Source organism: Symphalangus syndactylus, chromosome 6, assembly GCF_028878055.3.
Source record: "Symphalangus syndactylus isolate Jambi chromosome 6, NHGRI_mSymSyn1-v2.1_pri, whole genome shotgun sequence".
NCBI classification, from domain to species: Eukaryota; Metazoa; Chordata; class Mammalia; order Primates; family Hylobatidae; genus Symphalangus; species Symphalangus syndactylus.
The window spans coordinates 11,105,526-11,132,514 of record NC_072428.2 but is presented as its reverse complement, the minus strand read 5'-3'; the positions used below and the strand labels follow the sequence as shown (position 1 = coordinate 11,132,514).

The window sequence follows — 26,989 nt, the reverse complement described above, 5'->3', positions numbered from 1 at the left end:
ACCCCCTACCCCACCTCACTCCCAGGGGTGGCGGGAGACTAAGAGTGAGGCAGGAGGGCTACCCACTCACTAAGCAGAAAACAGTTACCACCAAAACCATGCAGGAGCACAGCAAGGAGAGTCCATTTAAAAAGAAAGAAACCCATTATGATGATAAAAAATGCAGTTAGTACACCTGAGAGTATAATGCCCTCCACAGTGTCAAGAGAACAAGTTACAACCAACTAGACAAAAATCTCCCCTCTTGGCAAAGAGATAAACACCGCAATTCGGCAAATACAGGAGGATACAGGGGACGACTTCCCCAGCCAGACTCCTTTCCTGAGCCCTCCCTCTCTAACATTGCTTCTGAGTCTTTGTGTTCACCTACCAAACACCATATCAATCCCAGACCGCAGGGCCTTTGCATTTCATTATAAAATGACCATGAAGCAGAAGTAGCTCTCGTTTCAAAAATGTCTTGTTTGACAAATGAGAAAACTGAAGTCTAGCAATATAACCCAGCTGATGATGACTGCAGTGTCCAATTCAGGTTCTTTAACCCCAAATCTATTGTCTGCTTTTTTTCCCACAGATGTCAACTCAAACACAACTTCTGAAATCTGCATGGCCTAGACTGGGACCAGCTTCCCTTCTCTTTGACATGTTCTAGCATGGTGGGAACACCTAGGGTAAAACAGGTTAAAGCAGAAGTAAGCAGTCTACAGCGTGTCCAAGGCCTTTGCTATTAAGAAACATGTCAGATGTTGAACACGCACCTAGAGTATTATAGTCCAGGGCCTGGTTACCTCTTTTCCTTTCCTATAACATGCATTATGGATACATAATTACAGTAGTCAAGAAACTAAACCATTGGGTGGGCCAGCGCCCTTCTCCAGGGATTCTAAGAGTTATGTTTGCACATGCCTTATACCTTGTGAGGTATTTGGAATCCTCACTATAAAAAGTAAAATAGAGTTTTGTCTTCAAAGACTTTCCTCCTCATCTAATTAGGAATAAATAGTAACTTCTCTTAGAAACAAAATTTATTCAAAGACCCGTGCTAATGCTCTTAAATATCTGCTAGCCGTAATAAAAAAATCAATATAATTTATGTTCTTAGCTCCCACAGTTTAGCCTAAATATTTGCCCTGACATACTTATACTAGTCCAAACAAATATTAGTTCATAGCCTGTTTCTCTTCCTTATTTAAATGTGTTTTTACCCTTCTAGACTTTCCACAAGTTACTTCCTCCTTCTTTTGTTCTCCTCTGCCTTTGCCTCTTTTAAAAAGTTCTAAGTTACTAACCAATCAAAACAAATACAAAATATAAAGTCCTGTTCCAGCCAATAAAAACCAGACACAGCAGTAAGGTGGACATGTCAGGTTATAAATGACCCTGTCTCCTTTGTTCAGTATACTCTCATGACAAAACTACTGACAAATATACCGTTTCTACAAAAAATAAAAACGGCCTTACTAAAAAATTAAATTTATGTTCAAGTACTATTTCTTTACAACACCAAAAAACAAATATTTCTAACATCACAAACCACACACTAGCCTGGATTTGTTTTTGCATCCCAAGCACTATTTCAGGTACCTTCAATTGCCGTTGGTCACCTAGCTTTCAGAATTTATTTTCCAAAGCTAAGTCTGCCATGACAGGTGCTAAGGTATCCCTTTGAAATTCTTGGCTCTTCTAGCTTGGGGCAGTTAGCCATCATGTTTCAATTCCTAGATTGCTTTTCAGGAAGTTTCTAACAGATCTCAGTTTGCGTTTCTAGGTGGTCATTTTACAAGCTCAAACTCGTATTTTTCATTGCTATTCCTTATACAGAGCTAAAGTGCTATGGGGGCTTTCTAGAAAAGTGACCTTTTAAAATGGAGTCTGGATCTCATTCTTAGCAGCAGCATCACGGGGACACCTTCATAGCATTGCAAGGTCAGTGACTTAGGTCAGCATCAAACTCCCCACTTCCCATGCCCAGGCCTAACTTGGACTCCCTCCCACCTATGGGACCCTCACTCGTTTTCAGGAACTGGAAAGGAGGTAACCCTCAGATACAAAGCCATAGGCAGATAGATTTAACCTCTAGATTCATCCTGTGCCTCATGAGGCTGAGGCATGTCCCTCCACTGGGCCTCAGTTTTCCCTAAATGTGTAACAGAAAGGGGTTTGGGTCACATGATCTCTAGGTCCTCTTCCAGCTCTATGCTTCTATGACTTGGATTAAGAGAGGCAGATGAACGGCTCAATAGAGGAAGATAGCGCAATTTTTAAAAATCAGGTTGACTTTTGCCATTCAGGTCCATTACCCCCTCCCTTTCCTATAGCTGCCAGCTGTTCAAACCCTCTAAACCCTAACCTCTTTAGGCAAACCAAATCTTGCCTAGATGGCTGCAGGGTCCTCTAAGACACCTGTGAACCTCTAAACCCTGTGAACCTTGACCAACCCTACCCTACCCTGCCACCTAATTGAAAGAGCCTCAGGAGCTCCACTGCGTTCAGAACCTAATTTCTCAGGACAAAGACGTGCCCTTGAGGATGTGGCCTCTCCTCACCTTGTTGGGTGCACAGATATCAGCCTCCAAATATTTGCAATTCTCTTTTTGATCCCCCTCTCTCTCTCTGCCTCTCTCCCTCTCTCTCTCTATTGCCCTAACCCATGTTCCAGGTAAGAAAAAATTCTTCTCTATCCTAATGAGGGTGTTGCAGACACTCCACCTGTGACCCAGCCCCACCCCACACCTTGTCCTCCTATCTCCTCAGCTTGCTTCCCTACCAAGGCTCCAAGCTAAACCCACTTCATGAAGGCAGAGAGGGTGGGTATTGGGCCGAAGTTGGTGGGCTCTTGCTCAAGGTTGGTGTGTCAAAACTAAAATCTGCAGGTTCATCTTTCCTTTTCTTTTTCTTCTTTAGACCCTGGCCAGGAGGTGAGATTCCTTACACTTGGCCATATAACAGGATGAAATCCTGCCATTTACGGTAACATAGATGATCCTGGAGGTCATTATGCTAAGTGATATAAGCAAGGCACAGAAAGACAAATACTGCATGATCTCATTCCTATGTGGAATCTAAAAAACTTGACTTCATAGAAATGGGGAGTAGAATGATGGTTATCAGAGTAACCATTAGGGGAGGTGGGGGAGAGGTATACGAAGAGAGATTGATCAACAAAGTATAAAGTTACAGTTAGGAAAAATAAGTTCTGGTGTTCTATTACACAGTACGGTGACTATAGCTAACAATAATGCATTGTATTTTTCAAGATAACTAGAAGAGAGGATTTTTAATATTCTCGTCACAAATAAATTATAAATGTTTACAGTGATGGATATATTAATTACCCAATTTGATCATTATACTATGTATACACGCATTGAAACATCACACTGTACCCTATAAGCATGTACAATTATTATATGTCAATCATAAATAAAACGTTTTAAAAAGAAGTAGTTAAGATTCCTGGAGGAAACTTCATCTCACCCTTTCTACCCCTACCCAAGCCAGTAGCCAGAGCACCTCACAACCAAGTTCCCAAAACCCATCTCCAGAATGACACGTGGGGCCTTATTCTCTTCAGGAAGAACAAAATGAGCCCAGGCTTCCCCCTTAGGACCGCTATAATGTGTTCAAATGTTTTCCGTCGAAGAAATTGAGCCGCACAGAGGTCGAGACTTGCCAAAGTTATACTGCTAGTTAGCAGCCAAGACCAGACTTCAAACCCAAATCATCTGACTGTGAGGGTTCTTTCTTGGCCTCCAACCCAGATTAGAGGAAGAGCTTATTTTTCTGGTTGCTGTGGGGTGTACCCCACACTCAGGCCCCCACAGGGATTGCCACAACTGTCCCTGCCGAGTCTGGCTGCCTCCAGGGATCTAAAAGCAGGGACTTTGTTATCTTTAGTCCCTTGCTGTCCTCATAAGGTACTGATTGACTGATGGAGGCATGACTGGGAGACTGGCAGAAGCAGAAAGCAAAGCTATGTCGCCCCCTGCCATGGGCCTGTACCTCTGTCTAGACTTTACAGAGGAGGGAGGAAGTCATCAACCCAGGCTACACACCACTGCCTCTCACCCTTCCTCCCTCACATATATTCCATTCAAAGACTATGGATTTCCCCTAGGTAGACTTGAGAATTTTCTAGAGTTCCCAGTAAGCTGCTGAGGATGAATTGGGGGTTGGTAGAAAGGTCAGAAGCAGACCTGAACTGCTCTCTTCCTAAGAGGCACAGGCAATCACTGGGCCTCGCCCACCCCGGGTTGCCTGTTCTCCTCACCACCAATAAACTAGAGGGACCACGATCTCACAGAGTCTGTGAATAAAGTCGTTTGGCAAAGGTCTGGTGGGCAGTCATCCTATACCAGGTACCAAGGAGACCCAGAGAAGTCTAATGCCTCCTGAACCCGCCCATCTCCTGTTTCGGCTATTGTCTGTTCACCCCAGTGCACGGGTATTGACAATCATTTCTTAAAGGAGTCTTCCTTCATCCAGTACTGTCCATGGCTTTACAATATAAAACCCAAAGCACCCCTCACACCTGATCCATCTTCACACAAGACCAAGGTCCCCAGGCACTTGAGATCACGCCCCATGCCTGGAGTGGCTTCTCTGGAGCAGGTCTGGAGCACGCTCCTGCTGCTAACTAGCTTTGTGATCTGGGGCAAGTCTTTGACCTCATGGGCCCGAGGTTTGCTTCTCTGAGCCTCCTAGAAAAGAAAGTCCAAACTCCTCAGCATGGCGGGCCAGGCCGTCCCCAAGCCAGCACCACCATCCGCTCCAGCCTGTTCTCGACTCAAAAGGCCACAGCTTTTGCCTGTTTGTGTCTGCCAGCACTTAGTTCACTCTGAGTTACATCCAAGGGATCCGTTGCTAGGCCATCTCCCAGCTTATGTGTAAGCTCCTTGCGGTCACAGCTCCTCTGAAGCACCTATAGAGCCCCGCACTGGGCATGAGCAGGGCTCACTCAGCAGGGCCCACTCAGCACGTGCTAGGTCGTCAACGACCTGTGGAATGAATAGCCAGCCCTCCCAAGCAGCTGCCTGCCTCCCTCCTCAAAAGAGTCTGTCGACTCCACAGATCCCAGAATCAGGCTTCTCAAATGTGCTCCATGGATGACTGGCAGCTGAAAGACCTAGTGAGCTTGTTAAAGATTCAGGTTCCTCAGCTCCCCCCACACCTATGAAATAAGAATTTCTGGGGTGTGCTGACTCCAGGAGCCTCCCCAGGTCTGGCCCAGAGCTCCAGTGGACTCTAAAGCTAGGCCCTTCTGCAGGAAGGGGATAGACAATGTCCCATAAGCAGCCCGGGGTATGGATGGCAGGGGACTGGGGCAAGGGACAGGACTGAGATTCTGCATCTGCTAACCATCATTGCAAGTCCCTAATACTTGCCTTTCTCTAACCAAGTTATGATAGCACAGGCACCACCTTCCTGCCCATCACCACCAGCTAGCAGTTCTCTTATTTGTGCCTTCCTTCCCCTTCCCATCAACCCAACAGGGCTGGAACTGATTCTCATCTTCAGTCAGCCTCTCCCTCCACCCAAGGCCTCATAGCTCTTCTTCCACTGGATGTAAACAGCTTCCTCTTCCCCAAGGCAAAGAAAAAAAGTGATTCTTTTCCTCCTCCTCTTTCCACTGCCCACCAGCCTGCTAGTGTATTTTCTAAAACCAATGTGAGAAGCGTTTTCGGTCACACACTTTACATCCCACCTAATTAAACCTCTGCTGGCTGTCCAGACAGACTTTCCTCCCATCCCCTGGGGCTTCAGACCCACAGGGCCCTCACAAACCTCTAAAGTCAAGTGTCAGTGGTGTGCTGGGCACCATCACAGGACTGGAAATACAAGTGCCCAGGTGAGGACCAGCTCCAGGGCTGACCACGTGGCTCTGGGGAACTCTTGCGCCCCTCTGTTGGGAATAACGTTCAAAATCCTAAGGAAATTGAACACCCAAACAAAGGATGCTTAGCAAAGCAATTTTGCTTCTGTGCAGAGGGGTGCTTCTCCTTGGCCAGTCGCCATGAGAGCACACCTGAACAAAGGGGCATGAGAGCCTTTATTCCTGATGCTAGTCCTGCCCCATACCATTTCCCCATAGGCCAGGGTCGGGTCACACAATCTGAACTAATCCCAGTTGGCTAAACGTTTCAACCTTTTTTTTTTTTTTTTTAGATAAGGTGGGCACGTAAGGCAGAGAGGGGAAAGGGGAAGGGGTGTCTGCAATGAGCTAGAGAGCTGGTCTTCTTTCCAAATAAGGAAAGGAATGTCAGCTGGTACTGATAATACCTGGTACTGTGGCGTGCCTGGGCATGTAACAAAGGCAGAAAGGAAGAAAAAAAGAGAAAAAGGAAAAAGGGGTGGAGGGTACTATGAATTAAAGACTAAAGGATTGATCAGGCTATTTGAAGAAAAAACCTCATCATATCCCACACCTCAGTCTCTGAAGAAGAAAGAATTTGAACAGGTGAGCCCAGGGAAAATTTGGATTTCCTTTTGAAAAGGAATCTAATGCTACAGTACTGGAATTCTCTAAGTTATTACTCCAGGACTAAGGGCTGCAGGGTGAGAAGACCAGGAGGAAAGAGCTCCAGCCACGAGGGCAGAGCCCCAAAGCCTGGAGAAGTTGCCCTGATGGTGGCTGTCAGGACTCAACTTCACATTTTAGTGGATGCTACCCTGGGAGAAGCCAGGGGGCATTTTCCAGGAGAAGCAAGTACTGGGCCTGAGTGAGGCAATCGGAGCAAATGCTCACATCACAGCGACTCTGAGGCAGTCAATGTTCTGGCACCTGAACTCATTTAACCTGCAACACATCCCATAAGGAAGGCATGATGATTACCCCATCTAATAATGAGGATGAGGAAACGGGCACAGGAAAGGCAAATAATTTGCCTAAGGCCACAGAACTGGCAGGTGGCAGAGACAGGATTCGAACACAGGCCAAGTCGGTGAGTCCACACTCTCCACCACAATCTGTTCTCCTGTCACTCAGGGAAGACATACCCTCTCTGAAAGTGTCCTTCAGCCCATCCTGCCTCCCTCACAGGGGAGCGGAGCCATGCAACACCATTGTCACGTAAGCTACCACCAGGAGCCTAAAGTCTTTGAGGTCTAGAGTCAAATGGCCTACGTTTGACAAGAGACCACACATAGATTTGTACATTTCAAGAATGGGTACCTAAGGCCTAGCCCTGGGCAACATGGCCAGGTTGGGAAAAAAGATCTTTGGTGTCCTCTCCTTTCTTCACTCCATCTTTCTTCCTGGCACCCTGTTCATCTTTTCACCACGACCCCACCACCACCACTGCTGCCTTCTGTGCTGGGTGTAGAGAAGAACTGGACTTCAGTTTGAGTCCCATTCATTCTCCCAGCCTCTCTGAGCCTCCATTTCCTCACATCTGGCTGGCATCTGGGCCTAGGAGCAACATCATCTAGTGGCTGGTGTCTGAGCTTAGGAAAGCCACCGAAGCTCAACCGCCACTGTGGCAGACACTGTCAGGCCCCAGCCTGCCGGCGTGTGAAATGGGGCTGTGCTGGGCTACCTGGGGGATTCGGGGCAATGCGTGGGAAGCACTTGGGAGAGAGTCTAGCACCAAAGTCAGCACATTACCTCCATGTTCAGAAGTCGATTAAGTGCTCTCGGAAGCATGGCCTCATTTCACACCCTGGATGAAGCCACCTCCCCCGAGGAGATTCAGAGCTGAATGTCACATGGGGCCCAGCCTGGGAAAGCACTTCATGAGCAGCTCTCAGGTGGCCGGGGACCAACTGCCAGCTGCCTGGGGAATTTCTCACATTTCTGTCGTCTTCCTTCCTCACCCTTAGGATTCCAAATCACCTGCAGATCCCTGTAGGATGGCAAAATGCCTCCTCGAAGCAACTGCAAACCACACCCTGGGACAAAGTATCCAGAAAGCCGTAGGGCCTCCTCCTCTCTGACACCACTTCTCCATCCCTGCCCACGCTGCTGGGAAGGCCAATTCTCATATCTCTTCAACTCAAAACCTTGTCCTGCCTTCAAGGTCCTGCTGGAATTACACTATTTTCAAGTGAAGCATTTCCCCAGGCTGAAGTGAACTGCCTGCTTCCTGAGCTCTCCTGCCCCCGTGCTAGGGTTCTGTGTGCCCGCCAGCCTCCAAGTGAGACAATGTGCTTCTTGAAGAGACCCCATGTCATGCTGTTTTCCTGAACCTGCTCATCAGCAGCCCGGGGCCTGGATATGTGGTAGTCACACCATCTACGCTTGATAAACAATGTGGAACAGGAGAATAAACACACTGGTGTGCTCTGGTCCAACACAAAAGTTAGCAAACAGCAAAGGTTGATTGCCCCGAAGAACCTGGACTCGGGTGTTTCTCTACACCATGGGCTCCTGGGCCCGTGTAGAATCTTCTCTCCCCTTTAGATCTGGACCTCAACCTCTTTCTAAAAATGTGGCTCTTCCTGCCTAGTAGACAACTGGCCTCTGCTGATTTTTAGTTGCTTCGAGGCCAGCGTGAGGCTTTGCCTCCTCAGCAGCTGCTTCTTGGGAGAACTGGGAAAGAGGCTCCCACGGCAGCCTAGGATGGAGCATGAAGACCGTGCCCTTGGCTGTGATCCATCTTCTCAGCTTGAGCTGAGAGGTTTTGCCCAGGCAGGGCCCAAAGCGGATGGGTCACAGGGCATATTAACCAATCCACGTTCAACAGAAGGTGGCCAAGAGAAGGCACCTCATGCAAAAGTTAAATAGGCGGTCTCCTTCCTGGAGTGGCCTTTGGTTTTGTTGCATTGTTTTTGGGGGGGCGGGGAGGCAAGAAATAGAAAAATCTCTCAAAAGTGTCCCCCTGACTACCTGTGAGAGGAAAGACAGAGCGCAGGAAAGCACTGGACACTTCAGAAAAGAATGAAGGGTGAGGACTTTTTGCAGTTTTGTCCAGAGCTAGCCTTGCAGGTGCGCCTCTGGATTAGGCTCCACCCCTCATGTACAAACAACTGGCAAATGTAATCATCTGAAACACCGACAAAGTGTTATGCACCAAGAGGCTGATTTGAGTCTAGTTTGCAATGGTAAAAACTGACCAAAATGTCTGGGAAAAGTTGAATAGTCAAATGAATAAGGACAGCTCCTTGGGATAGATTTTTATTAATATATTAAATGTCTTGAATTTTCACGACACAGCGAAATGCATATGCCATAAAGAGAAAAAACTTGCTGCAATACTATACCTACAGTATATGCAGGCCGCACCAAACCAGGAAAAAAAACAGTGCTCAAACTTAGCGCGACAAGAAGCCAGGCCCAGGGGACCCTTGGAAATTGAAAGGGAAGAATGGTGGAGGCCACATCAAAGCACAGTGATGTTCTGAGATTCTTCTCTTATGTATTTATTTCTGTGTATACATTTCCAAGTTTTCTATGATGAACTCATATTTCTTTATAATCTAAGATCATATAAAAGGAAACAAAGAAGAAAAGTAGGGAGGAGTGACTGTTAGAAGACAGGGAAGAAAAAGGGAGGCAGGCAGGGTACCTGCGATGAGGAAGGGTGAGACCTTCTTTGTCCCAGCTGAGCCCTGGAGGGACTGGATTGGTGTCACCTCAGAACCCTGCCACTGGGAAGCAGGGTCTGTGCCAAACCATGGCAGGACAAGGAAACGGTGGTCCAGGCTCCATTCAAAGGCTGGAGCAGAAGTGAAGAGAGAGGACAAAGGGAGGACACTTTGGCCCCCACTTCAACAGCCTTTGTGCTGGCACGTATTCTGCTTGGCCACATGCTAGGACAGCTTAGCAGCGTGTGTCCCTGAGGAGCAGCCTGGGCTCTTCAAGCACACACACACAGACACGCATGCACGCGCACACACGTGAATCTCCCAGCCCAGTCACCCCATCTCTAGATCCTCCCCTTCAGGCTGCAAAAGGGAAGGATGCCTGGCACCTAAGGCAGTTTGCTCCAGTCCAGAAAGCTCCTACCTGCACCTCTACCCTCCCTTGCCTTCCCCCTAGCTTGCCACCCCCAGGGCCTTGGGTCTGGCTTCTTTCTGCTTCTACCCTCTGCCCAGCTCCTCTGGGGTGGCTTGCAGGTGCCCCACCCTCTCCAGCTCACTTCTCCAGGTCCCTGCTGGCCATGCCTGAGACTTCACCTGGTAGATCTGCCTCTCAGCAACACTGCTGCCCATTCTAGCCTCCACCACTCTCCCCGTTCAATTCCTAGGGCCCTGTGGGGCTGGCTCCTTCTCACACAGTCCAGTGTGTGTCTTTGCAAAGTAAGAACTGAAGAGCCAGAATGTGTAGACATTGCCCTTATCACCAGCCTCTTCTGAGAAAAACCACAACATGTTAGAACGGGAAGAGACTTCAGCAGCCATTAAGTTCAGACCCCTTTTACCTGCACCTGCCCCCAGTTCTGCTTCAAAAGACCCAGAATCAAACACAGCAACCCCAGGCCTCCTCCCAAATGCCCTCCAGCTCCCACAGGATCCATGGTCCTGCAGAAATGCACGGGGGGGATGGGTGAGACCATCACTCTGCACAGGTGTGTCATAAGGAGTGCCACAGAAGGTTCAAAGATGCCCCAGAGCCCAGGATGAGACTCAAGTAGCCAGTGTAGCCCATAAGACACCTCCGCACACGCACACAACCCAGGACCTCTCCCCATCCCTGAGACACCAGGGCCCACCAGAGGGCCTTTTCCTCTCCCATGACTCCCCTTTGAAGCCCATCATCCTTCCCAAAGGAATAAGAGAGCTTAACCCAGACTCTCTTCACTGGCTGAACAGGATATTGGACTACACATGCTCCACTGAGGGTCCTAGAAAATCTTCAAATTCAGAACACAAATGGTACAACTGCCAGAAAGATATTGACTGCCCCTTACATGCTTTTGCTCGGAAGACCACCTGGAGTCCCAGCCCAGGAGTAGTCTCAAGAGATGAGAGCTGTTCCAGAGGGGACAAGGACACATAGTGTCTTCCCACCACAGCCTCTTCCATTCCTCCCTCCCCGTAAGGACATGTGGCTCCTCTCAGCCATCCCTGTGTTTCATTCTCACGAGGCCTCAGAGGAGGGATGTCATTGCTCCTTAGTTCAACCGGAACAATTGGATAATGAGGAGACACTTTCATATTTCCCCATCTGACTTCACATGGCTGTTGCAGAACTTTTCCTTAGTTCAGCTAAACACGGGGCTCTTTGTCCCACAGCCACGAAAATTTAGCTTTGCAGACAATTTGAGTGATGGGTAAGACAGGGTTTTATTGGGTGAAAAGGAAGACAAGGGGGAAACAAGGACTCTCACCAGGCCGGAGTCCCTGCTACGCGGCTTCCCACCTGGCCCTTTCAAATCCCAGTTTCCATACAGGAAGAGGAGAGGCCAGTCTCCTCCCTGCTGCAAACATCATGAACTGCCTGAAACTTCACCTCAGTGGGCAGGCTGGTTGAAGTTCTCCAGGGACCCCCTCCCGCCTGGCTCTCAGCTGCAAGGAGGGACTGCACTGGGGATTGCTGAGAGATAAAAGTTTAACTCAGGTTCTGCCATCCCCCTTGGCCACCCAGCCAGCCAGGAGTTTAAGATTAATGACTGAGAAGAACAGACTTATGGGATTCTAGTGGGTTGGCTAGAATTTGAAATGTCTACCCTAGAAAACAAGGAGTTTAAAGGAGCTCCAGGCTTAGAGGCAAGGAAAATTAACTAGGAGGATAAAGAAGTGGGAGATTGGCAAGACAGAAGCTAGGGATGGGCAGCTCCCTGGACAGGGCAGCCAGGCAGGGTGTCAAATCTGGTGGCAGAATATCCAGCCCATCTCAGGGCTCAGAGAGTTCCAGCTTCCTCTCTCCTCAGCCAGGGAGGCAGCAGAATGGAAAACTAGAAATGCTTTAGAGCAGGACAGACTGAGTCTCCAATCCTGATTCCGCTGCTTCTGAGCTATGTGATCTTGAACAAATTACTTAAGGTCTCTGAGCCTCGGAGTTTTGCCACCTATAAATGGGAGTCACTGATACCTCAAAGTGTTTTGTAAGAGCTAAATGGGATAAATGAAAGCCCTGAAACAATTCCTGGCCTATAACAAGTGTTGGATCAAAGTAGGCAGTTCTCCTTTAAATCACATGAAATATCAGATCTTCTCAGGCCGCAGAGCTATTTAGCCACTTGCTCCCCTTTAATGGGAACAAAGATCTCCTGAAGGACACACCGGTTATATGAGGACAGCCCACTTATTCATTCATTCATTCATTCATTCAACAATTGTTCATTGAGTGTTTCCTTAAGTGTCATGCCATGGGAATGTAACTGGACAAAATGAGGTACCTGCTCTCATCCTTCATGCAGACAATAAATGGGAGAATATGCAAAATACCAAGCAGTGACAAATGCTATAAAAACATAAAGCAGGCATGGGGACAGAGAATAATTGTTTTACACAGAACGATTGGGAAAGGCACCTCCAGAGAGGTGTCATTTATGGACACCTGCAGAAGTGAACAGCCAGCTGTGTGGGGTTATCTGGGGGAAAGCATTCCATGGGGGGACAGAGAGTGCAAAGTCCCACAGTGATAGCAAGCCCCAGTGAGAGATGCAGACACCAACTACTGATGGGTTTAGCTCATAAAAAGGAGCACCCCTACCCATCAGGAAGAACCATGAGAGGCTCATAGAGACTAAGGTGTTGAAATTGACCTTCAAGAATGGGTAGTATTTTAATAGGCTTAGAGGAGGGACACAAAGAATCCCAAGGAGAGCGCTGCAGCCCTCATGTTTTTGGGATCTAGCTCACTATCCCCCAAAGAAGCGCTTGTGAAAGTCACACCACCAATTAGTGAAGTCAGAACATGAATCTGTCCTCCTGAAGCCAAGTCAAAAGCTTTCTAAGTGGATGAGTCCTTATTATTCAAAATATATGTAAGTCAGCTCCCTGGAGAGACCGCAAGCTATCTGGGGTCAGAAGCCCATTCCTTGCCAACCTCATTACTCCCAGAGCCTACCATGACACTAGACACCATAGAAGGCTGTGACCAGTTCTTGTTTTGACGTGAACTCGCACGTCCCCCACAGGGCCAAACACCCTCACTTTCCTCTAACCACAGCCGTGCATTTGGCACAATGCCTTTCTTAGCACATTCTGGGTCCCTTGATACAGAGAACAATCTGCCTGACTGGATTTACTGACACTTAGCACCCCAGAGGGGCCTAAGGTGACTGCCCAGGAATTCTGACCAAGCCTTGCTCATCTTCATCGGGGTCTGTGAGCATCGCAGCTGCCAGGCAGCCAGGCATTGTGGCGCAACTCTGCAGAAGTGCCACACACGCGGTGATTAATACCCTATCTCCTAGCAAATAATTATAATTAATGCAGAATATCAAATCAGGAAATCAGGCATTATTAGGAGGAATTAGCTATTTATTTTCATTTTACGCTCTGCTCTCCCCCACCTCACCTCCCACATCTCCACCCCCACCTCCTATTTCCAGGTCTGAGCTGGAGAAGAAGAAGAGCGCAGCTAGAACTTTCTTCATTTCATACGTGTGTAGCAAGCACCCATGTTCCAGGTCCTGAATGGGGCTTTAAAAAGACAAAGAGCAGCACAGTTCCTATTCTCAGGGAGCTTATAATCTAGTGGAAAGCACGCTTCTCAGGTCATTAATGGCAGGGATGGGAGTAAACAGAAACTGCAGTGGCGGCTCAGGAGAAGGAGCACTTGACTCTGCCTGAGAGGGTCCAGGAAGGCTTCTAGAGGAGGTAGCGTTTGAGCTGGGCCTAGAACGATGGGCAGCGGTTTTCCAGGTGGGCAAGCAGGGGAAAGGGCATGCCAGGCAGAAGCCCTAAGATGCAAGAGAAAGTGACTGAAGAGCAAAGGATCCAAAAAGGGGAATGAGGAGTGAGAAGGCTGGGCAGGGAAATGGGGCCAAAGTGGGAGGGGCTGTTAGCCCACCAGTGCCTGGGAAGCCAAGAAAGAGCTGAAGGAAGCCCCAGTCGAATTCTGGGCCGGGCCCAGGAGGTGAGCCCAGAAGCGAATGTCTGGGGATTAGGAGAGACGAAGCAAAGTCTAAGAGCATGAGGGTGCAGCTAGTCATGCAAAGAGACTCAGGCTGGAAGTGGAAAGGGGTCTAGCCCTGGTTTCTCCTACTACATTCCTGCCAAGAGAGGCTCAGGAGCACCCTCCAGGCATCTGGCCGTGTTTAGCGTCCTTGCTGGTATCTGGCTGGGAACAAAAAGAAACACTGAGTCAGAAATAGGGAGGGTAATTAATTAGACTGTAAGCTCCAGGAGAGCAGGGGCGGCAGCGCAGCCTATGCTCAAAGGGCATTTGATGATTAGGTGACTGCTTGAATCAACAACTTCTGGCAGCAATGTGGAGAACGCATGGCAGCAGATGGAGGCTGAGGACTAAGGAATCTACAGCAACATTCTCAGAGGCAGGCGGGGCAAAGGTACAAAGACCCAAGTAGAGATCCTCTGGGTAGGGAGAGGATGCCTGGAATGGATTTGGGAAAGAATCTGGAAAAAGGACCAGCGGAGAAGCCCCAAAACCCTAATCAAAAAGGGCCCCCAAATGTCCAGATTCCTCACCTCTGCTGCTTTGTCTCAGGAAAGCATCAACAGGAGAGTGGATCCCCCAAGGGCCAAGACAATTGCCCTCTGGGGAAGACACAGTTGGAATTCTCTATTCCTAATCACAGTAAATTAAAGAAAGACGAGAGGAGTAATCCAGCAGACTAGCTTCAGGCAACTGGACTCAGATGAAGAAGAGTGTCTTGAGAACAAGGAAGTGTGTGGGAAATCTGGAAGGTAGCAATAAGGCCTAAGGACCAAGCGTTTTGGGATGGATGGCTCCGAGGCCTGGAGGCATAATATCTAGGGTATGTCCTCCAAGGAGTTTCTTGCAGTGGGGTTCTGATGCTTTGGAAGCCAGAGTAGGTCAGGCCTGCCCTATCTGACCAGTTTCTCTGGATCCAAAAAGCCTCTTCCCAGCTTGAAGGGCCGGATAAATAAGAGGCCCATCAGATGACTGCTGTCACCCCTTTAAGACTGGACACACAAGACCTGAATATAAGGACCCTTGACAGTAAGACCCCATGGAATTCTCAACCCAGAATATCTAGCTAGGGAGGAAGCCTTCAACACAGGTCTTTGGGATCAGGGTTGTGGCCTCTCATAAATCAGTCTTCCTCTAGCTTCAAAAGCAACTTAGGCCAGTACATTTGAATGTAGCTTAACTGTCTTATAGCTCCATTACTGAGTGTCCAAAGCTTTATCTTACAGATATCAAGCTCTAACCTTGACAGAAAAGCATTCTCTCCATTTTTCAAATGAAGAATCAGGCTCGGAGAAGTGAAATGACTTTCCTCAGTGCCACGTGGTGGCACTCAGTGTCCAAACCCAGCTCTGGCTGACTCCACGGTCAGATACAGGGTGTCTTTGAGTGGTCCTGACTACCTTAGTTTAGGTGCAAGTGGCAACTGTAGCCCAAACTCTATTCTGGGTGAAAATTATAAAGTCCATTTTGAATTGGCTCTGGTTTTGCCCCACCAAAAAGATAATTAGCTTTTCTCTAGTAGCTACCATTGTCAAAACATTGTCCTAGTCTTTTGATATGCATTGTTTGATCTTAGATCCCTCCATCCCGGCTGCCTGTGTCCAGCTTTAGAGTTCAGCTCATTTCAGACCCAGGTCCCACCTCCTCTTTCTTCTCCCACCCCTGACTGGGTTCCTGAAAGTCTGTTTTCTCAAATCTACCCTGTTCCTTCAACCAATCTTGAGAACCACCTTCCCACCCCATCCCACCCCATCTACCACTCCTGACTGTACATTTGGCCACAGATAGAAAAAAAAAAAAGTAAGTCCATCTTATCTCCCATAGCTTCCGCTCCAGGCACCAGTCAAGCTACACAACACACCCCAGCAGAACCCTGATTCTCCTCTTACACTGGAAATCCCACAAGAGATCCTGTCTACAATTCTCTCTTGCAACATAACTCTCACCCTAGCAATAGAGAGAAAGACTGTCACCCAGTAGCAAGAATCAGACTGAAATAAGAAATGCACATCATCACCTTTAAACTCAAAAGAAATATAGAGGGTCACCAAAAGAGGGAAGACAAGAGAGGAAACTGATCTAGAAGTCTCCCCAAGTCCTCATCATCAGGGCCCCCATTGCCAGAGGGAGGCTAGCCAGCTGATTAAAAAGTAACCTCTCCTATAGAGAACTGGCCCCCAGTGATAACCCCAAGCAAGTCAGCCCCTTGGATGATGAATAACTTGGCCTGGCCACACCATAGAGGCACTGCACCCAATATGCTGTAGTAGAAATTGGGGCAGCTTGTTCAGGTTAGCTGAGCCTTAAATTCCTCATCTGTACACTCAAAATAATAATCTCAGCCCTGCCTACAGGAGAGGGTTATTTTGAAAATCCAGTGAGCTCTTGGATGCAAAGGTGCTTTGGCTATTGGGGGAGGAAAGTGGAAAGGAGGAAAGGAACTTATATATATAAGGCAAAAGGGCTCAAGCAAGACCATGTGGTGTCCCTCGAATCTGCCAGGTAGTATTCATTCTGAAAACACACACAGGACTTGCTGTGCTTTAAGGCAGAAATGCCAGTGTGGGGTAGTGGGGCTTCAAATTGCATGCTTAGACATTGGTGAGGTTATGTGCACACAGAGCTAGCCCACCCCTCACTACTAGATGAATAGGTAGCAGGACTTGAAAGAATATGAGTACTAAAGACAAAGACTTAGAGTCCAAGCTATGTCACTGACTTCCCTGAGCCTCTGTTTCCTCATCTGGAAAATGGGAACAAGATATCTCACTTACAGGGTTTTTGCAAATTTGTAAAGATTATGTTAAATAATTTATGCCAGGTGCCTGGCACAAATGGTAGTTGTTCCTATTAATAGTGATGATAACAATAATTTCCCCTTTGCTGCTGTCTCATCCCTAAAGGTAAGGAGGCAGCACTGAATGGCTATTGATGAGAAATCCACAACCCACCTTAAACAATAGGCAGCTACTGGGCCCTCAATAAGCTCACTAAGCATGAAATTGAGCAAGAATACTTATGTGTCTACTTGAATGCTAATGAGGCTCTAACTAGGAAAGACAGGATGTCTGTGGAGTTCCCACGCTGGTGATGGGGCTGGCAGGTTAGAAAATGAGGTAGAGGGAGGAAGGGCAGTAGGGAAGCTATTGTCCAGGTCCCAAAAGCCAATAGCTTCTGCCTGGTGGTGTCCCTGCAGGCAAGTTCTATGAGCCTGTTGAACACTCCTTTCCAGCCAAACATTAAACACTCAACAAACTCAGGTGTGGTCATTTCTAAGACTGGAAGCATCACACTCGTCGATTTCCAGGTTTGGAAGGGTGACCCCAGTAATCCCTAAGAAATGGTCACCATGATCTGGAAGGAGGTCCACCCCAGTGGGACAGCTAGGAAATGACAGCAATAGCTTCAGCAGAGAACTAGCATTAGATCACTCTGGAAGGAGGTCTCCAGGTGAAACTTTACAATGCAAGGAAGTAAAGAAGAAAGGGAAGAGGGGAAGGACTGGGATAGACTGACTGAACAGTTTTAGTGGATGGAACATCAGAGAGAAAACAGAGATAGTAAAAGGGAAAAGCAACAGGTGTCAGAACAGAAGGGAAAATGTGTTCCTGCTTGTGTACGGAAAGGCAAACAGAAAAGGAAAGAAAATAGTGTTTCTTAAGCCCCAGCTTTATGCTGGACACCATGCCAGGATGGTGATAGACATTATCCTATCCATCCTCCAAACATCCTGGCTAGAGCAGTAAATTATTACCACCATCTCAGAGATGAAGACAGTGAGACTTTGGGCCACTGAGTAACTTGCTCTGTTAACTTTTCTTTTTTAATTCTCCATTCACTTTTAAACAAAACAACAATGAAAATGTTGATGTTTAGATACCCACATCTGATGAAGAAAAAATTCCATGGCTACATGATCCAGTGTGGTGGTTTTTCCCTGTTGTTTCAGTTCCTGATTTCCTACTTCAGCCCTTTCCTTTTATCTGTGAACTTTCTGATTCTTGTTTGTAAAAAAGACATACTCTTATTAAAACACTTAAATGCAAACGCAAATGTCACATAACCCTTATTTTTAACACTGCATTAAGCACATGTTTGTAAAAGAATAAATGCCTAGGTTACAAAATTCAAGACCTTTCTCAAGAATCCTAAACTTTTCATCAGCTCACCCTGAATTTCGGTTTGGCCTCAGAGCCTTGTGCCATTGAATTGACCTTGACCTTAATCTTGCTTAAGGCACCCGTCAACTCCTTCTCACTTAGTGGCAATTATTCTCTCTCTCTCTCTCTCTCTCTCTTTCTCTCTTTCTCCCACCAACTGTTTAGATTCCCCTGCTGGGCCCAATTCAATCAGAAGGAAAGCCTTAATTTGCCCTTAAATCTGTATTTTCAGAGCTCCTGCATTCTTTGCCTTCACAAAGCAAAACAGAGCAGCAAGGGTGCAGAGCCATCTGCATCCAACCCCTCCCGCCATGAGGGTTTCTCTGCCAGTTTGCCTCTGTTTGTCTCTCTAGAGACAATCCCTCTCCTGGCTCACTCTTTGCCTGTATAACCAGAGCTACTCCAGGTAGGGCCTCTCCACCCCCAGTCAATCTCCACGCCCAAATGTTATCCCTGATGTAGGACTGAGATTCACCTTGTTCATAACATTTTCCTGGATCTCCTAAGACCTCCACTCCAAATCTGAAGAAGCTCTTCTTCCCCTGAATTACTTTGCCATTTCCAGAATCTTTTAGCACTTTCGACTTGCAGTAAGTACAATTGTTACTTTTCTTTCCTTTCTTCCAGACTGTAAGCTCCTTGAGGGCAGGACCTATGTCTAATCTGAAGGAATTTCGACTTCTCTCTCTAGGATCAATCTTAAAAGGACAAGGCTTACATCTTTTGCAGATTTCTCATATTCAAAGCTGAGCATTCCCCTAAGAAGGACCCTTCCCTGGAAGCAAATCCCATAAGGACAAGGAACTTTGTGTCTTATTCACAGGTATTCCCAATGTGTGGGCACTCAGTTAATACATATTTAACAAATACTGTCTACAGGCTAGGATTTCCTAGGATTGTTCATGATTTTGGCATTACTACTTATCACTTAGGATCTTGCATCCCCCTTGACTAGGATCAGATTTCTGGCATTAAGTCTTTTTTACTGATTAGAATGTTCAGCCCCTTTTCATCTGCTATTTGAGTTCTTAAAGTTAGAACTAGAGGCAACATTATTTGAATGCAATACCTGTCTACTTCCACGACAGCCTATTGCCCAGTGATGCCATCAGACATATGAGATTAACAGATTTCTTTAGAGTTATTTTACTAAAGGTTCTATATCCCTTACATGACATTATATGAAAACATTACTTAACACATAAAGAATAGTTGATAAATGCTTGCTTTCCTTCCTTCCTCATACAGAACATACAAAACAAGATTTAAATAACATTTGTAGTGGAGATTTAAGTTCTTTCCAACTGGTGCAAAGGCAGGGATGTATGAGTGCAGAGAGATGCCTATGAATGTAGGATACATGTAGGGACACACGTGAGTCTAGGTGTAAAGGAAAATCAGAGAAGGCTTTTAAGCAGGGAACCCAATGGAATTCGATTTACGTTTTTAAAAGACCCCTCCGCTATAGTATAGAGCAAGAGCAAAAACAGTTACGAGGCATCCAATGTCTAGGCTCGCAATGATGGTGGCCTTGCTTACGGGTAGTAACGGTAGCGCTAACAAACACACAGACAAGTCTAGAATGTATTTTGCAGGTAGCACTAACAGGACTCGATGACATATTGGATGTGGAGATGTAAAGAAAGTAGACAAATCCAGGGTGATCCCAATTTGAGGGCTGTGAACAAATGTAGGTCCTATTACTAAAGTGGGGGAGACTGCTACAGAAACAATTTGGGAGTTGAACTAGAAAAGGAAATCAAGGATTGTTTTAGACAGGAGACAAGCAGTTAAAAGCTCAATCTGGCTCTCATGGGAGTGGAGAGCCATTAGCATATAATCTAAAATCATGAATCTGGCTGAGATTAGTGGAGTATGGAAAAGCCAACTGCCCCAAGACCTAGCCTACTCCAGCAGAGGCCACTGAAAAGTGACTCATGAGACAGAAGGAAAACCAGAGGAGGGTAGTGTCAACCAAGCCAAGGAGGGGAAGGCATCCTCGCCTGTTTAATGAACATCCAACTCTCCACACTATCAACACTGAAGGCACCCGGTTAGGCACTGGGATTACAGAAATGAACAAGGCGCAGCCCTTACCTTCAAAGAATTCACAGTCTAGAGGAATAAGGGGTAACACTTAGGAAATGGGAAATTTAAGTTTAGTTTCTTGGCAGTACAGATTCTGATTCAACTACAGCAACACCAGAAAAAAAAAAAACAAAACACGAACCGATTGAAAAGGAAAGTTAAAGCTACAAGACAGTAGTTGCGATCCTTCTGCTTTATGTATAGATCAGCAGATTTTTAGATGTATTAAACACAGGCTGTGTCACAACCTACAGGTTGCTGAACTTGTATCCTATTCACAACTTCTAAGAGGCTTCAAGTCTAGCAAGGAAGCCTTGCAACAGAGGGACTATCAGCCACCCAGTGGCATTTCGTGTCCCCAGCAAATCAGGCTGAATAGTGAGAGTAGAGAGAGAATGGGATCACACAGCAAGTCACACTTGATCTTACCATTATCCCTCAACACAAGTGCACGAGTTAAATCCTGTTAGAATAATGACAGGAACAGCCCAAAGACAACGTGTCATCTCAAAGAAGCAATACCTTGAGGTTCACTGAAATTGGACCGAGGCAACTACTACTGAATTTTCTTAACAATAGCCATGGGGTGGCAGGAGTTTGGGCAATAGATTTTCTGTCCCAATTCCCTGCCCCTGAGCTATTGCAGAAGCCACATCAGTCATCGCAACAAGAGGAAGACTAACATTCTAAAGAAACAACCAAACTCTGCACGCGAACACTGCCTCTGGCGCAGAGGCTTACATTAAAAGCTTATAATAGATTCTGTACACATTTAGAGCTAGAGCTTTTTAAGGTTCTCTGAATCTAAAAGTAGCATCTTGCCAAGGTAGAAGTGAGGTAATCATTTGAACAACAAGCATGGGAGGTGGGAGGCTGGTAAGTGGCATTTTTCCTAGTGTAGCCATTTTGGATGTGTTAACCAGAAGGACAAAGCAGCAAGCCATCAGGGACCAGGGATAGAGGAGATAGACAGAGGAAATGCGTATTAAGGGTGCAGAGAAGAAGAGGGGAAGGTACAGGGACAAGTTGTTGCATTAGGAACATACTTGTACCAGAAGAATTTGTTTTTAGATATTAATTTTGTGTTATGACTTTTTATATTTCTCTCTCTCCCTCCAATTTCAACCAGGTAACCGTAGGCTTTTAAATCCTTGCTTCAGCTTTCTGACACTGTTGTGGCAGAAAACTGAAGCTATCTAAAGTCCATTTAGTTGATCATTCCAGCTGTGTAGGGGGAGGAGGAAGGTGCCTACGAGAAGCAGACAAGTGAGAAAGGAGATTTCCCAAGTCTAGGAAAGGGACAAGGGCCAATGTCCTCTCAAGCAAATAGGCACCAGGCCCTGCTCTCTGGCAAGACACTAGGAAAGTGGCAAAAGTTAAGAAAGGAACAAGAGATCTCATTCCCTTTCCTGCCCAACCATGAAATGAAGAAATGTCACTGGTCCTAATCCAGGCAGTCTTGTGACTGATGAGCTACAAAAACCTTCTCAATGCCTTGGCCAACTAAGACACTGGAACCAGGCAGCAGTAAGGAGCTGCCAGAATGACCAAAGTTGAAGTTTAAAAGTAAACACACTGGGGTAGCCTACTACCAGATGACCTAAGCAACAAGTTAGAGGCATCATGAATAGAAAAAGTTTTAGGTTTTACAACCAGTCTTGACCTCTATTAAAAGCCTCATGGACTTCATAGACTGTCTGCCTATGGTAGAGCAAGCTAGCAAATTAACTGTGCCAGGACTGGAGAGAAGCAAGTGGGAGGGGAGGACTTTCCCCTTCATATCCCTTCCTGAGAATCTTGGAGGAAAAAGGAATAAAGGACACTGGTGAACAATAGATTTCTCTTTTTTTTCTCATCCCTCCAGATAGTTTTCCCGATCCCTATCCTACAATGTGACAGTCATTCTTCTCTCATCTAAACTCTGGTTGGCTGCTTTAGGCTGAAATTCCTTGGACAGCTACCCTTTGGTAGAGTCTTTACATCCCAAGATTTGCAGGACATGTATTGCATATTTGATTTTATCACTTCCTCAGTCAGACTCCAAGGAATAGATGCATACCCACCAAGTTCCCAAGAAACAGATTTTAAAGCTCAACTGCTACTTAATGCCTTTGCAATAATCAATTTGCCAGCCCAAGTTATCTATATGGGACTTGCCCTTCTTAGCCATACAGCACAATAGAGACCAGAATAGAACAGACCTTGGGAAACACAGAATCAGAAAAGAGAAAATATTGTCTTACCCAAAGGATATTGTGTATATATATATATATATATATATATAAGGGCAGGACTAGAAGAGGATAACACCAAGGCAGGCAGATAGATAGATAGATAGATAGATCTTGGTGTTATCTGCCTCTAGTCTAGAATAACTAACAGGATAGAACTATCCCATCATAGAGTCACTGACAACGAAGTCATGCTACACTAAGCAAATTTCCTATTTTGATAGGGTGACCAAAAGTAAGAACAGGAGGAAAGAATGGCATAGCATACACCTTGACCAGTAAAGTACTTGACAAAGTGTCATAATGTCCACATCAACCAGACAGAAAATGTGCACAGGATGATAGGATGACTAGGTAAACCCATCACTGCATGACCAACTAGAGTCACACTCTGCTTGGCTCCACCCCATTCAATATTTTTTTAAATAATGAAAACAAAGACATAAAAGTAGTGTCCCTCAATATGTGTCAATACTACAAAATAGAGAGGTATAGCTAGTACTGCCTGAGTGAATTAAGACTCAGAACTATCTCAAGAGATAGATATTAAAGGTTTAGGAAATGAAATTTACTAAGAAGGGTTCATAAATCTTGCACTTAAAATAAATCAGTATCACTAAGTATAAAATGAAGAGCCTCATCTAGCAACAGTATGAGTTTCAAGAAAAATGGAAAAAATAACAGAGATTCTGGTTTTTCTTACTATGACCTCCTCGGTCTGCATCAAGTCAACTACAGTCTCCAGGTAAGGATTTAACCGTATCCTCTGTGCCCAGCTGAGTACCACTGTGGTGCTATATTTCAGGGGGACATAAATGACTTAGAGCAAGACCACAGAAGAGAGAGCAAAATTATGAAGGACTTGAAAACATATTTTATGAAGAATGGTTGGGGATGGAGAAATGATTGAAGGAGCCAAGAAGGCTCACAATATTTCAAGGGGATATTTGCTTGCTTGCTTCTTATATTTATGCAGAGGGGAGATTTTGCAATTTAACAGACTACTAAAGGCTGAACTAGAACCCATGGGTGCTAGTTATAAGACAGATTTCAGATCAATAAAAATAACTTTTTAGGGGCGGCCGCGGCGCGGGGCTCCCTTCCTCGTGCTCTGCGTTGAGCTCCTGCAGCCGCCGCCGCCGCAGCAGCGGTCGTCCCTGCCCTCCCCGGCCCCGGGGTGCACCCCGCAAGGCTCCCGCTGGTGTCCCTGGAGCATGGGAGGCTGCTGAGCGTGAGTGGCGGGGTCCGGCAGGAGCTGCGTGGCAGGGAGGGCGTCCATGCCTGCAGCCAACAAGGGCAACAAGCCCAGAGTCCGGAGTATCCGCTTTGCGGCAGGCCGCGATGCAGAAGGATCCCACAGCCACGTCCACTTTGATGAGAAGCTGCATGACTCGGTGGTCATGGTCACCCAGGAGAGTGACAGCAGCTTTCTGGTCAAGGTCGGCTTCCTGAAGATCCTGCACAGGTATGAGATTACCTTCACTCTGCCCCCAGTGCACAGGCTGAGCAAGGATGTCCGCGAGGCACCTGTCCCCAGCCTGCACCTCAAGCTCCTCAGCGTGGTGCCGGTCCCTGAAGGTTATAGTGACAAGTGCGAGTACTCAGCGCACAGAGAGGGCGTCCTCAAAGAGGAGATACTGCTAGCCTGCGAAGGTGGCACTGGTACCTGTGTGCGCGTGACAGTGCAGGCCCGCGTCATGGACCGGCACCACGGCACGCCCATGCTGCTGGATGGTGTCAAGTGCGTGGGCGCCGAGCTGGAATACGACTCAGAGCACAGCGACTGGCACGGCTTTGACTGAGGCCCGAGGCCCTGCCTGCCCCGGGCCCCTCAGCCTTAAACCCCGCCTCGTCCCCCCGACATGCTGCGTGATGGTGTGGCTTCCTCGCCCCTCTTTGGGGTGGGCGTGGGGGTGGAGTGGCCTTGCCCACGCCTCTCACCTCTGCCTTCATTTGTGCTGCCACCCTGCCCCTCCCGCGTCCTCCTCTCCCACTTCCTCCTCTCTGTGTGCCTCAGTCTCCTGCCGGAAGAAATGGGTTGAGCCAGAAAGGAGGCTGTCTGAGGAAGGGAGAGGGAGGGCCTAGGGTGGGTTCCCCACTCCCCAGCCCAAGCCACAGAGGCTCCAACCAGGGTCTGGGAGAGGATGGAGCTGGCTCTGTGATGTCGTGGCCCCATTACTGCTGCTGCTGCTTTGCTTCAGCCACCTCTCCTGCCCCTGCCTAGTCCCCACTGCTGTCCACCATGAGTAGGTGGGAGGTGCAGTCCCCAGCCCCCACCCCTCAGGTCTGTGTTACTTGGTTTTTAAGCGACTGGTTGGGATAGAACCCTAAAGAAATAAAACTTCCAGTGGATACCGGAAAAAATAAAATAAAAAAATAACTTTTTAAATTAATCACAACCACCCTACAGTAAAATAAACTACCCTATGAAGTAGAGAGCTCTCAGTTACATGTGGAGCCCACCTGTTATGACCTGCTCCCTCCCCGGAAGTAAGCTAGTCCCCATCCACAGCTCAGAGACCCAGCGGCCAGCTTTCTCACAGAACTTGAAGAACCATCCAGGGCAGCTAGATCAAGTCCTGGCTGGGCTCTAGCATGTGGGCCCTTGGCATTCTTCCCAATGAACAAGTCATTTCCTCAAACACCAGTTTCAATAGGTGAAGCCACTGTTTTGTTCTTTGGTCCTCAAGAGCAAGCTGATATCTTGCTTTTCATTCTATTCACTATTTCACTATTTCTTAAACTGGAGTCTTATCTCTCTCAGAGCCCCAGTCTCTACAGGTAGGTCTCTAGAACTACCCCGAAGGGGTAAGGCTGTCAAGACCCCAAGGCATCAAACAGCTGTCAGCCTGGATCATTGCCTACTGCCTGCTGCCAGGAGCCCTGACGCCAGGCCTACCCATCAATTTTAGGGCAACTGACAAAACTCCCTGCCCTCAGCGCCTGCTATATATCACACAATAAGGATAAAACAAATGAACAGTACTTGCCCCCAAAGAGCTCCCAGTCTAGCAGAGAAGTCTTCATATTTGCAACTGATCACACAACTAATACTTTATATAAATGAGAAATTGGAATGTAAAGAACCACTGAGGTATGGCATAGGGAGGGTTCTCAGGATAGACTTCAGAGGACATGGCACTTGAGCTAGGTTTTGAAGGATGACCAAAGACTTAAGAACTTTCTGAGGAAGAAGTATGCACAGGTTCGAAGGCAACGCAGACCCTCACTTTTACTCTCCCTCCCACCTCCTTTTACCCTCTTCCTTTCCCCCCATCCATTGCACTGCCACTCCTAGTAGTGATTATTTGGGAGATATTCTGTTTCTTTCCTTCGGATTTCCAAATTCATACTTCTCCCCCTACACCCTGCACCTTTATGGTCCCTTGTTCCACAACAGGAACAGATTTTGTGTCTTTACCCACATGGAAATTCAACAAATAATTTAGTTCAATTCAGTAAGTGCCAATTTATTGGGCTCTTACTATATGCTAGACACGTGGGACATAGAGATGAAAGAGCCTGTTCCCTGCCCTCAGGGAGCTCAAGGAAACAAGGGAAGAAGCTGTCTTCTACCTGGCTCTGACTCAAATTCTCTCCACTTTCTCTCTTTTCCCACACAAACCCAAGTCCCATGAGTAATTAACAAGATGAGTAACAGATCTTCACCCAGAAGGTACATCTTGCAAGCTTGGAAAGTTTAGCAAAAGTGGCATTGTATAGTTTCCTTTTTTTCTTTTTACACCTTTGAAAGGCTCTGAAGACATGGCAAATATAACTTTGAAATGAGCAGAATCTTTTGAGGGGCAGCTGGTATAGGAGGAGTGACTTGGTGGACTTCTCACCTGGGCTGATGTAGTCTTTTTCTGAGTTTCGCCTTTCAGTGATTACCTGATTTTCTCTTTCTGTGTCTCTCCTTCAGCTCATCTGATTCTTTGTCCTTCTTCTCCTCCCACCCCCACCCAAGATGGAAACGAATCTTGGAATGTTATGAAAGATGTAGGTAAAGGGGGAGAGGGCATCTTCCACCTGCCAACCACAAGAACAGACTTCAGAGGCAAAGTGAGGATCACCCTGGCCATGTGATACTTCCATCTGGAGACCCTGCTTCTGAGTCGATGTCTTTCAGAAGAGGCTTTCCTCTTTCATCAGAAACCCACCATTTACTGTCTTTACAGGGATGACTCAGGCTTGTCTATGTCACCTGATCTGCCACAATATCCTCACCCATGATCTCACTTAACTAACCCAAGGGCCTCCCATGTTCTGATAAGCTCACCTTAGATTCTGGCCTGCCACAGAGAAGTATTAGCCCTTCATCCTCCCAGCCACTCTCTGGCATATTTATTATTGTTCACTGATAAAATTATTGGCTACAAACTCAAGTCGAATGAGAAGATTCACTCCCCCGAAGCTCTTTTCTCTTGACAAAAAGCCACCTCAGCCTTTGGCTTCCACCCCACATTTGTTTTGCTAAACTCCACATTCTGCTAACATCAACCATG

At 46.9% G+C, this 26,989-nt stretch overlaps 2 protein-coding genes across 2 annotated transcripts in view; one reads left to right on the top strand and one right to left on the bottom strand.

The window, feature by feature from the left end:
- CHST1 (carbohydrate sulfotransferase 1) overlaps positions 1 to 26,989 on the bottom strand; it is a 112,144-nt gene that overhangs the window by 44,744 nt on the left and 40,411 nt on the right. The window lies entirely within an intron of this gene.
- Positions 23,550 to 24,846, top strand: LOC129484187 (adipose-secreted signaling protein-like). Its single transcript, XM_055281816.2, has one exon. It carries the CDS (start codon positions 23,762 to 23,764, stop codon positions 24,284 to 24,286), a length of 525 nt encoding a protein of 174 aa, XP_055137791.1. The 5' UTR covers positions 23,550 to 23,761; the 3' UTR covers positions 24,287 to 24,846.

Bases quoted from the DNA above. Each gene is read 5' to 3' on its own strand.
- LOC129484187 (XM_055281816.2), top strand. From the start codon at position 23,762: ATGCCTGCAGCCAACAAGGGCAACAAGCCCAGAGTCCGGAGTATCCGC.